The sequence below is a fragment of the Castanea sativa genome, chromosome 1 (genome assembly GCF_040712315.1).
Source record: "Castanea sativa cultivar Marrone di Chiusa Pesio chromosome 1, ASM4071231v1".
Classification (NCBI taxonomy): Eukaryota; Viridiplantae; Streptophyta; class Magnoliopsida; order Fagales; family Fagaceae; genus Castanea; species Castanea sativa.
Genome location: NC_134013.1, coordinates 63,558,333 through 63,570,297, shown reverse-complemented (window position 1 = coordinate 63,570,297; position 11,965 = coordinate 63,558,333). Strand labels below are relative to the sequence as shown.

The following is an 11,965-nucleotide window of genomic DNA, read 5'->3' as shown; positions in this document are numbered from 1 at the left end:
ATTTTTTTATTTAAATTTTTGGATAAGTTTGTTTTGAAGACATGAATGAGTAGAGAATTTTCTTATTTTGTAGGCATTTTAAGTGGAGTTGGAGATATATTTTTACCGTATTGGTCTTAAATTTTTCTTTTATTAAACGTAAGATTAATTTAGAGGTATTTCTGAATCACACAAAAATCTTGTCTAAACAGGAAAAATCCTCTTATAAATAGTGTAAAATAATGTGTCAAAGTACGATTTAATAAATGGATAATTTTATCAAAAAAATAAAGTAAATAGATACAAGAATAAGATTTTAGGAATTCATCGATAAAATTATCCAATCTCTAAATGATTCTAATCCAAAATAAGCACCCCCTGTAAACTAATTATGGCAGAAATAAACAAGTCATGCATCACGTACATCTTATATAAAGTTAATACGATATGGATTTGAAACTATAGCCAATAATAGAGGTTTCAAATTTAAATAAATCTCAATAAAAATAGCATATATATATATATATATATATATATATATATATATATATATGATATATTGTCTTTTATGTCTATATTTGCTTTCCCTCAAACTTGCTTTTGATAGGACCAGTCCCTATATATCCTCACAAGCTGTTTTTAGCTTCAGAAATTTGCAGCTATATAAGAGACTGATGAGTGTCATGATTCCTCCGTATCCATTTGCTTTGCAATATTCAAGAAGGACCCCAATTGGGACCCACACGGCCACTCCAACCCATTCCTTTCTCAGTGGAAAGAACGTGAAACGTGCCAAGTATTTTATAATTTTGATCAGTTAGCCAAAAAGAAAGAAAGAAAACCAATTTGTTTTCCCACATACTTGTAATATTCTTTCTTTCTTTTTTACTCTTATAAAAGGGAAGGTATTCATTCTCAAACTTATCACACAAAACCATCAATATGGGTGGCCCTGGCTTGTTGAGTTTGGCTGCTTGGAGCTTCTATGTCCTAGTGTTGGCAGTACAGCCTCATCAAGCACATAGCTCAATTCGTGGTTCCTTTGGCCTGAACAAAGGTGCTGTAGCTTCACCACAGAATGGTCTATGCGCATCTTCAGTGACTGTACATGGCTACAAATGCGAGGAGCATGAAGTAAATTTCTCATGCATAACTATTACATATGTTATAGTTTGGCTTTTAATCAAACGTAAGTATAGATCTGAATTAACGTGTGCATGTAAATTTAATTTTCAGGTGACAACCAAAGATGGGTATATACTCAGTGTGCAAAGGATCCCAGAAGGTCGTGTTGGGGGTACTGCTGGGACAAAGAAGCAACCAGTCTTAATACAACATGGGCTTATTGCCGTAAGTGAATGATATATATATATATATATATATATACACACACACAGGCCGGCCATTCCTTAGGCAAGTAAGGCAATTGACTAAGGCCCCAAGTGAAAGGGAAGTCCCCTAAATTTTAAAAAATAAGGGGTAGTAGGGGAAAAAAAATTTAGTATCAGATTTAAAAAAAAAATTGCATCAGATTTAAACCAAAATTGGAAGGGAGGCACACATATTCAGTTATTTTTTGACAGCGTTTCATGCATGTAAAATTAATAAGGTGGGTTTTTTCTAGTTCTGTTGTGAGGAAGAGGAAGAGGAAGAGTCTAGTCTAGTCTTCCACTCTTCCCCAGGAAACTATGCCATTTTTTTGGTGTGAAACCTGACACCATGGTCTTGAGTCTTGGGTCTTGACACAAAAAAGGGTCAATTCCGCGTCAGTTTGCACATTATGGAGCACTCTATATTTAGTCTATCTGCTTTGTCAAAGTAAACTTTGGAATGATTCCGCTTTGAATACTTGGTTTCTTTTATAAGCATATGATGAGGTCCAATTTAGCTAAAAGAATAGCCCGGAACAAAAGTGTCTTTTAAAAGGGGATGCATGATTTACGCATCTACTTAAAGAAGAAATGAGTTAGGTTACGCATGTACGTTGATGATATGTGAAGTCATATCAGACTCTTACAAAGTAACCATTAAAATGTAAGGTTGGTCATTGGTCACCACATTGTAAAGGTAAATTTGCTCACAAGAAAGATGAATGTTTGTGCACAAAGGTGATGAAAACGAATTTGCCCAGAGATATATGGTTGGATACATAATTTATTCTACCCTTGCAATTACAAAACGTCATACATGAAACAGAGGAAAATTCTTAGGTAGTCCCGGAGTATAGTGAAATGGTGCTCCCTCCTCTCACATTCATGGTGGAGCCCACCATGAATTTAATGAGCGGACCCCACCATGAATGTGAGAGGAGGGAGCACCATTCTCCGTGCTCCGGGAGTACCTAAGAATTACTCTGAAACAGATAGTCCATTTTGTTAAGTTTTTTAAAAGTATTTAATGGTGTGCAAAGAACATAGTATCATATCATTTAAAATTAAATACAGTTTTAGATTTATAATATAAAATCTAAACTATGTATAAAATTAATCCATTAATTGAAAAATTCTTTTATAATGATAAATTCAGTGGAGAATAAGAGATTAAAAAAAAAAAAAAAAAGCCAAACTTTAGTGTAGTTAAAAATTTGAATTTATACCACTGCATACCCTTGGTGCGATGGTCACTCCACAAGTATAAGTGCTTGTGGGGTGTGGGGGGCAAGGGCCGGAGTTCAAGTCTCCAAGAGGGAGCTTGACACACATATACACTTAGATTAGGCTAGAGTAGAATTCTATCTTGTATAAAAAAAATTAAACTTATAAGTTGGATGATTAGATTAACTGATTAATCCAACTAGAGAAGATTCCATAAGGTTTGAACCCTAGACAATAATAATTAAGTGCTTCGCACATGGCTTAAGTTATGACCTCAATCGTGCTAATTCTTAAGTCAACCAACATACCACTAATATATGTCTATATCTCTTCAAATGTGGACATATCCCATTTTAATCACTCTTTTGGGGGGCCTCTTTTCACATTTATCCATTAAATTTATGATGAAGTCTACTATAAATATAAAAAAAAGAAAAACTATTTATCTATACTCTAAAAGTATTTAAGAATTTTTTGTTAAAATCTAACGGTCCGCAAAATCATACACCGTTTCACGCATGATTCCATTCCATACCAGAGTTGAAGATATCTATCTCTAAATACGTACCTTCTTAACTTGTGTGAACTATTACAGTATTACGTGTGTTCTAATTAGTTGAGCCACAACATGCACAGTCTCACATAAACTGAGATATGGGCGGGCAATTTTGTTTGTTTGTTTTTTTGATGGAAAGGCAATTTTGTTTTGTTGTTCATGAATTTTAACGATGTAGGCTACGTGGTGCATGTTTGATTGGTTTATTTATTTGTTTGTTTTTTATTTGGTGCAGGATGGTATGTCATGGTTTCTGAATTCTCCGGAGCAAAATCTACCGTTAATTTTAGCTGATAAAGGGTTTGATGTGTGGATTTCTAACACCAGAGGGACCAGATTAAGCCAACGACATGTCTCCTTGGACCCTAGCCAACCGGTTCTGTTCCTCTTTCCCTATACTACTCATCAATTTAATTACTTCATAAAACTATTTTATGCTGCATATGATGATAGATAATAGTGGTTTAATTTCTTGTTTTTGTTTAGAGAAGTGTTTCATATAAAAAAAAATTTCACAATATTGTTTCACAACAAGTGACAAACTATTACTAATTTTTTGAACCCACTATTTAATTTTTTTTTCTTTTATTTATTATTAATAATTTGCCACATCAATAATTGTGAAAAAATTTCTCAAAATTTTTTTTTTGTATTCATATACTTTCTCTTTTATTTGACGTGGCAAAAGATTGTGGATAAGAAATTTTAAGATGAGTTTGATGCAAAGGGAAAGTGTGATAGTACTAGTTAATATCCTACTTGTATAAAGGATTCAACTTTGATTAAACATTTTAAAAAAAAATCTTTAATTAAAAGAAAAAGGAAAGAATTTTTTTTCCAAAACTTAAATAATTCAAAATATAAAATCTTCCAATAACTAAATATATAACATGATATAATTTAGATGATCACTGTTTTATAAGGATTCAGTTTCCTTGATTTTCGACCATGAAAGGTTCTGGCTGCTTCCCACTTGCTGCTGATCAGAAGAAAAGGAAAACAAGATAGAAAAAAAGAAAAGGCTCTGATCGAAAGTCTGAGTGCGGTGGTTGATTAGCAATACCCACGTGGATGTCAATATCAAAACAGAAAAGCAACTTAAATAGATATTGATTGGAACTCAGGAAATAGGTTTGAATTTCTTTTGTTGATTTTGGGTTTGGATATAGGTTCATCATAGAGCATGATAAAAAAAAAAGGAAAGGATTTAGGAACACTAATGAGTGTGGCATTAATTGTACCTATTTGGAGGTCTAAAAGAATAAAATCTTAGGGCATATGTAGGTTTTTGGAGGTAAACTTTTTTTTTTTCTTGAAAAAATTGGCTCATCTTCGGCAAAAAAATCACTTAATTTTGTAACAGTTAAAACTAGAATTGGGTTTGAATTTTGTTGAACTACTCTAGGGTCACCATTGAGCAGGAAAAAAAAGTGAAAACAAGCCTAGCTTGTGGTCATACCTAGTTAAATCATTTATACTACATACTTATTGGGTTGTTACATTTTATATATATAAATAAAAAGATTGAGAATTGAGTTGGTAAGTGGGTAAGTGGGTAATTTTTTTAAAAAAATGTTACATGTGTAATTTAGTATATCTTTTATAAAATATATTATTTGATTGTAGACCATTTGACCTCATCGATTGATGCGGTTCATGTGGATTTAATTTTTGTAACTTTAATAATTTTCCTTTCTTAATTTCTCTCATCTTCTTTGTTGTGTGTTACTCATGGTTTGTCAATATTGTAAATATGACAGGCTTACTGGAATTGGTCATGGGATGAATTGGTTTCCTTTGAGCTACCAGCTCTTTTTGACTATGTGTATGGCCAAACAGGACAGAAGATTGATTACGTGGGCCATTCCCTGGTGAGCATCATCATCATCATATTATGCACCCCTTCAAAGCTACATATGTTACACTTTGAATATAAGACATATTCATTACTCTTAGATTTGCAAAAATCCTTTGCAATGCTATGAATCATTTGGTTATCTTAATTATGTGGACGTCTAGCATTAATGACTTTAGCCATATACTAATAAATTTGTCCAAACTTTCTGTTGAAAATGAGAGAGTACTAGTAGTGTGATGTTCAAAAGTTTGGAATAACTAGAAAAAACCGTCCATTGCATTCTATTAAAATTTGGACACTTGGGCAATCTTTGACAGGGAACTTTAACAGCTTTGGCGTCCTTCTCGGAAGGTAAACTAGTGAACCAGCTGAAATCAGCAGCATTGTTGAGTCCTATTGCTTATTTGAGCTACATGAAAACTGCACTTGGCGTTGTTGCAGCCAAATCCTTTGTTGGTGAGGTAAGGTCATCAATGATGCCCTACATAATGTTAATTTATTAAACAAGAATAAACAGCATGCACATGACAGAAATGCTTGATTTTGACAACAGATCGGCACGCTATTTGGTCTAGCAGAGTTCAATCCCAAAGGGTGAGAGTCCCACGAGTTACTGATGATATAGAAGTTACTTCATGTTATGGAATTACAATGTTCTAAATTGATGGTTTTGATCTGCAAATCCTTTTATATAGGAAAGCTGGGGGAGACTTTATCAAGTTTCTATGTGATAATCCTGGGGTTGACTGCTCCGACTTAGTAACCGCAATAACTGGTATTAGTCTTTGCACTGATTGGTAGCTTCAATAGTACAACGGATTTTATACATAGAAAATATTTTTGAAGGAACTAACTCATGCAATGGTACCAACTTTGTGTTCAATCAAGGGAAAAATTGCTGCCTTAATTCCTCAACCGTTGATCTCTTGCTGACGAATGTAACTCAGCCAACATCAACCATGAACATGGTGCACCTTTCTCAAAGTAAGTTTGCTTCTGAACTTGATAACTTTTTACGCTGATTCTCGTGACGCGCATTTTAAACTTTTTTCTTTTCATTGAGACAGTATATGACTTTTTACTTTTTTGGGGTATGAAAATTCATGTGATCAAAAGGCTTAAGGTGCAATATTACATGAAGAACGAGTTTGTATATACTATTTTTTATGTCATTTTATACAGTGGAAGTGTGGAACTGGAAGTTGTATGTCACTTTACTAATCCTATTTCTTTGTACTTCACCAGGAAAAATTCTTTTTAGGTAGCCTTTATTTTAAACAGCCAGAAAAGTCATTGATATTTACTAATGAATAACTAACTGAGGAAGATTTTGAACTATAAATTTGCAGGTGTTAGAGATGGTGTTGTGGCAAAATTCAACTATGGGAGGCTTGACTATAATTTGAAGCATTATGGGCAAGCCATTCCACCAATTTATAACCTCTCCAACATTCCCCATGACCTTCCTTTGTTCCTTAGCTATGGTGGCCAAGATGCACTCTCTGATGTCCTAGATGTTAAACATTTACTTGATGATTTAAAGTCCCATGATGTAGACAAGCTCTCAGTTCAGTTCATCAAGGATTATGCTCACGTAGATTTCATCATGGGAGTGAATGCCAAGGATGTAGTTTACAATCAAGTGGTTAAATTTTTTAAGGGCCAACACTAATGATCCTTGATGGAGGCCTCGGTTGTGTGATCAACATTAATTAGCTAGTTTATATTTATTACTAGGGAGACTACTTGCTTCGGCCTTCGGCTCTGCTCTTGCTTGGCCATTAAAGTTTTTCATTTTTATTTTTATTTTAAATTTAATTTTTGTTGTCTTTATTGCATTCAAAGTAAGGACAAAATTATTTTGTTTAAAATTTATTAAAGGACGGACAATTTATTTTATATAAAATTGGTTGACTATGTTTAATGTCTTTTAAATTTGCTATATGTAGTTTTTGTTGTTGGGCTAAATTTTTTGGGCTTAAATATATTGTTTTATATTTTAGATCTATAATTTTTTTATAGCCTTTAAAGAGAGGAAAATGCTAAAGTTACCAACTTTTTTTTTTTATAAACTATTGATGTAGTGAGTAGTTATTCGTAAGTAAAAAAGTGATGTAAGTGATAAGCCTAAATGCAAACTAGTAAGAATTTGCTAACTTAGTGTGTGTTTGGCTCCAAATTAAAAGGCCAGCTTATTTTACTATTCAGCTTATTTTTGCTACTATTCATAAGACCTACTGCACTTTTTGGTCCTATTCATGGATCCCACTGTACTATTTCAACTAACTTTTACCTTTATTTATAGTACTTTTAGCAAAAAAAATTTAATTTTGGCAAAATAAGCGGATCCCAAACAAACTCTCAATAATTTGTAAAAAAGCTTGTAAATGTAGAATTACTCTTAAAAGAATCAATGATATTGTTAAGGGGGTCAAAGTGTAATTTTATTGAACAAAATTGCTAAAATTAGTATATATATATATATATATATAATAGTTGTGGGTACTTAGGATTTTCACCTCGGACCAAGGGCTGGCCTTGTAATCTCGTAGGCTTGACACATTTGTGTCCCACATCGAAGAGAACTTCCCCCACTTTCTGCCTTATAAGCTTTAAAGTGAAGGAGTAGTGTACCATCAGTTACTTAAGTGACAAAAGAGACGAGGGATAACTATGTAAAACTACTCTGATACCAATTATGGGAGAAGGTGACGAAGAACAAGGAAAATACAAAGGAAGAAAGAGACGAGGGATAACTAGGATACAAAGGACAACTAAAATCCAAAAACCAAACTTAAAACATGAAGAAGGAAGCTACGGGAAAGTGGAAATGGTGAATAATAATAAGGACGAGCTACAACTACAAGACGAACACGCTGACTGGATAATGGGAGTGTAAGAAGATCATGGAAGCTTATTAATTGCGTATATTGCTAAAATACTATAGAAAATAACAGCAAAATATGGAATAGAACATAGAACAAGATACAACAAACTGAGGGATATTATTAGATTGAACAAGTTTTTTACAGGACTGGAAGACATAGACTGGGAAATATTACACAAACTGGCTAACTCTCAAACTCTCATTCTACTTCCTAAAACTCTCTCTTTTTTAAACTCTACCGAACTAAGGATACAAGCAGCCTATTTATAGGCAAATATATTACAACAAGACAAAATATTCTACAACGTGAATGCTGATTTTTTCTTTACAAGTGTCCAAAATTTTTGAGTGATCAGTGCCAGTTGTCTTCAGAAAATATTCGCCTGTGGATTTGTTTATGACAATAGGCATTATGGGACTGAACAAAGGACTAGGCATCATAGAGTTCAATAGTGGCCATCTTGAAGAAGGTGTGACGGCAAGTGGGAAAGGAAAACCAAGACAAAAGTGGGTCCCACGAAATTTTTTTTTGCATATATCTTTTGTACATATCTTACTTTAATGATCTCTTCCTTGGAACCATTCTTCATCAATGTCCACATCTGGATCATGGTTATGGTAATAAGGATCATCGAAGTCGAAAGGACTGGGCATTTCCCAATGGTGTTGATGGGGCCATTGCTATCGGCAAACATCTAGATCTGCTGGCACAATGTCCGGAAGGATTCCTTGATTGAGGGATTCTGCCATTGTGAGTGAATAGTGACAGGATATCCAAGATACGTCTGTGTGTGTGTGAATAGTTCCGTTGGCATTTGTTACCCAATGTATTTCTGGAGGGTGGACAATTCCTTTTGCTTGAACATTATTTTTGGAGTTTAGCTTAGCTACTAGACACGCTGAATTGATTTTGTGACCAAACCGGGGGTGATCTATTTTGTGATACTTGAACCATTGACCATCATGAGCATCATTTTTCAAAATTTCATGCCAAAATTTGTTAAAATAATGATTTTCATGAGGAAAAGTGTATGAGTAGAATCGTGGCTCAAAATGAATGCACAAGTAGTACTCATTGAGTAAGTACCACATGTAAAGGTAATGTGCCACATTCCAATATGTTATCCAAAATGCAAATGGGGTTTTCCATGGTTGTTCAATATCTGGGAAAATGGCAAGGAAATGACTTTGGTGTTGTTTAAGGTAATCATGGAGGACTCGAATGATTCTTTTGGATCTGGCTTGAAGGGTCAGGGTTTTTATTTGGTCTTTTATGTCTGGGGGAAGGGTTTCTATCATGTTCATGATATCATCAGAGGATGAAAGGTTAGAGGATGAAGAAGGGCCTGAGGATGAGGATGGATCTGTTATTAGATATACACATAAGGGTGGAGGAATTATTGTGGTATGGAGGACTGGAAGCTTTCTGGAAAGGTAATCAGTGATAAGGTTATCTGTACCTTTGATGTGCTTGACTTGGAAGGACCATTGTGAAAACCAATTTGACCATCTGAGTAACTGGGGATGGGGGAGCATTTTTCTTTTGAACTGGAGCATTTTTGGGAAGGAAGACATATCCATTTCTACAAGAAAATTGTGACCAAGGAGGTGAAACTGGAACTTTTGAATACCATGTTTAACTGCCAGAATTTCTTTGAAAGTGGAATGATAATGGAGTTCTGAAGTCTTGAATGCACCACTTTTGTATCCGCAAATGTTTCTTTTTCCATCAATTTCTTCAAAGAGAGCTGCTGCCCAATACTCATCACTTGCATCTGTTTGTAGAATTCTTTTTCCTGTTCCTGGAATCTGCAAAGGAGGAAGTTTTTCTGCCAATTTCTTCAATTGTTGGACTGCTTCTGTATGAACTAAATTCCATGCTGAAGGAGATTTTTTCAACAACTTGGACAAACAATCTCTGTGTCTGGAAATTTTTGGAATGAAATCTAACATGTAGTTAACAATTCCAAGAAACTGTTGGATCTGTTTGGTGCTGGTGAGTGTATCTGGAAATTCACTGAGAGAGACTGCTATGTGAGGCTGCAGAGTGTACTTTCCATCTGAAATGTTTACTTCCAAGAAATCAATAGAGGATACTCCTATGACCATCTTCTTTTCTGAAAGCATTATCCCCTGAGCTTTTACTAAATTGTAAAATTCAGTAAGCAACTTTTCATGGGATTCTGCATCTTTTGAGAATAGGAGGATATCATCTACATAGATTAATGCATTTGACAACAGTGGTTGAAACAGAGTTACCATTGCTTTCTGGAATTGGGATGGAGCATTTTTGAGGCCGAAAGGCATTACCGTCCATTGATAATGGTGGTCTGGAATGCAAAATGCTGTCTTGTATCTTTCTTCTGGATGGATTCCTAATTGCCAAAATCCTACTTTGAGATCAAACTTTGAAAATACTTTGGCATTGGAAAGATGCTGGAAAAGAACACTTTTGTTTGGCAGTGGAAACTTGTCATCAGCAAGGAAATGATTAAGATCTTGGTAATTGATTACCAATCTGAGCTTTCCTCGGACTTGTTCTGCATGCTTGTTAACATAGAAGGCTTCACATGCCCATGGAGAAGTTGTGGGTTCAATGAGGTTTTCTGAAAGAAGGGTAGCTAACTCATGCTTAGCTAGGGATAAGTGTTATGGGTTCATACCTCTATGACTAGCTTTTGTAGGGTTAACATCTTCATTCTTTTTTAAGGGAAGGGTTATGAAAAAGGCTGGGTTTTTCCACAGAGGATTTGGGTTTTTGAGGAGGAATTCTGAGTGGGTGGCTGCACAACATTCGTTGATAATCTGGGCTTTCAAGGAGTCAAAAGGGTTTATTGAAAACAAATGTGGTACCTGGGTCCATGTGAGAAGGTGTTGTTTATGTAAGAGGCCTTTTGAGGACCATCTAAGGTTGGGTATTTGGTGAAGGAGGTCAAATCCTATAAGGAGGTCTCTGCCTGTGAGGGGGGATCCAAGGACTTGGTGTTTAATGGTAAGGGTTGGGAATATTCTAATGTGAATGGGTTTGCTTTTCTGGGTGATCAAGAATGTTTCTCCATTGGCTGCTCTGAACATCTGATGATGGGGTAACCAAAAATCTTCTGGTAAAATTTTAGGGTGAAGGATTGTTGCTGCTGCTCCTGTATCAAACAAAGCTATTACTGGGATGGGTCTGGAATATGTATCAAGGAGGATGTGGACTTGGGCTATTGGTGTGGGGCCAATTATTGGGGCTATAAGAGGCTGAGATGTGTATATGGTTTGGATTTCTGGGTCTGAATCATCTGTAATGCTTGAATCTGATTCATCTTCTGAGGTTGAATAAGCCATGACTACCAAGGCTTGGGGAGAATAATCATCATCAAGGGAAAAGAGTGATTCAACATCTGAAAATGGAGCATCATCTGCATGAATCTGGGCTTGCTCCAAAAGCTTTGCTGCTTTTTCTCTTTTTGGACAATTTTTTGCAAAATGACCGGGCTTTCTACATACAAAACAAACTTTTGAAGTTTTGCCTTTGAACTGCTTTCTTCTGAGAAACTTCCATTTCTTTTTCCTGAAAAATTTCTTCTTTGGATGAGAATGTTTCTTCTTCCAAGAGTACTTCTTGTAATGATGTCTTCTTTTTGTTGGGCAAAAACAAGTTTTGTCGTAACACTTGATCTGCAAATCTTTCCTTTTGCAATTTTCTTTAAGCTTGCTGTGGATCTTGTCAATCTCTGAAAGAAACTTTCTTTGATTGCAAAGTTTTTCCAAAGCAATAAGGACATGCTGATAAATCTCTCCTAAAGAGGCTTGCTGCAAAGTGATTTTTTGAAGGTTCATCATACGGAGAGTCTCATCACCAAGTGGTTCTGGGAATGATTTCAAGAAGGTGTGCTTGGAATTCACATCATCCATGCCATTGAAGGCGTAGTATCTGCTGGACATTCTGTCAAAATGTTTTTCCAAATCTTTCCTTTCAAAAGAACAGCATTTCATCAGTAGGAATTCATCTCTGGCTACTTCAGTGTAATGGGCTAATGAACCAAGAAATTCATTATGGAGGATCGTGAAAAAATCTTCGAGTGTGTTACTCTGGGCTGCTTGTC

General features: G+C 35.1%; 1 protein-coding gene across 1 annotated transcript; it reads left to right on the top strand.

Moving 5' to 3' along the window:
• Window positions 1-908: 908 nt before the first annotated feature.
• LOC142621941 (triacylglycerol lipase 2-like) lies at window positions 909-6,919 on the top strand. The gene is made up of 9 exons (XM_075795323.1): window positions 909-1,113; window positions 1,216-1,329; window positions 3,365-3,505; window positions 4,890-5,000; window positions 5,305-5,448; window positions 5,541-5,581; window positions 5,683-5,762; window positions 5,876-5,971; window positions 6,337-6,919. Exons 1-9 carry the CDS (start codon window positions 922-924, stop codon window positions 6,657-6,659), a joined length of 1,242 nt encoding a protein of 413 aa, XP_075651438.1. The 5' UTR covers window positions 909-921; the 3' UTR covers window positions 6,660-6,919.
• The last annotated feature ends 5,046 nt before the right edge of the window (window positions 6,920-11,965 follow it).

Coding starts and splice junctions, on each gene's coding strand:
- LOC142621941 (XM_075795323.1), top strand. CDS start 922: ATGGGTGGCCCTGGCTTGTTGAGTTTGGCTGCTTGGAGCTTCTATGTC. Junction 5,449..5,540: donor CCAAATCCTTTGTTGGTGAG/GTAAGGTCATCA, acceptor TTTTGACAACAG/ATCGGCACGCTATTTGGTCT. Junction 5,582..5,682: donor GCAGAGTTCAATCCCAAAGG/GTGAGAGTCCCA, acceptor CCTTTTATATAG/GAAAGCTGGGGGAGACTTTA.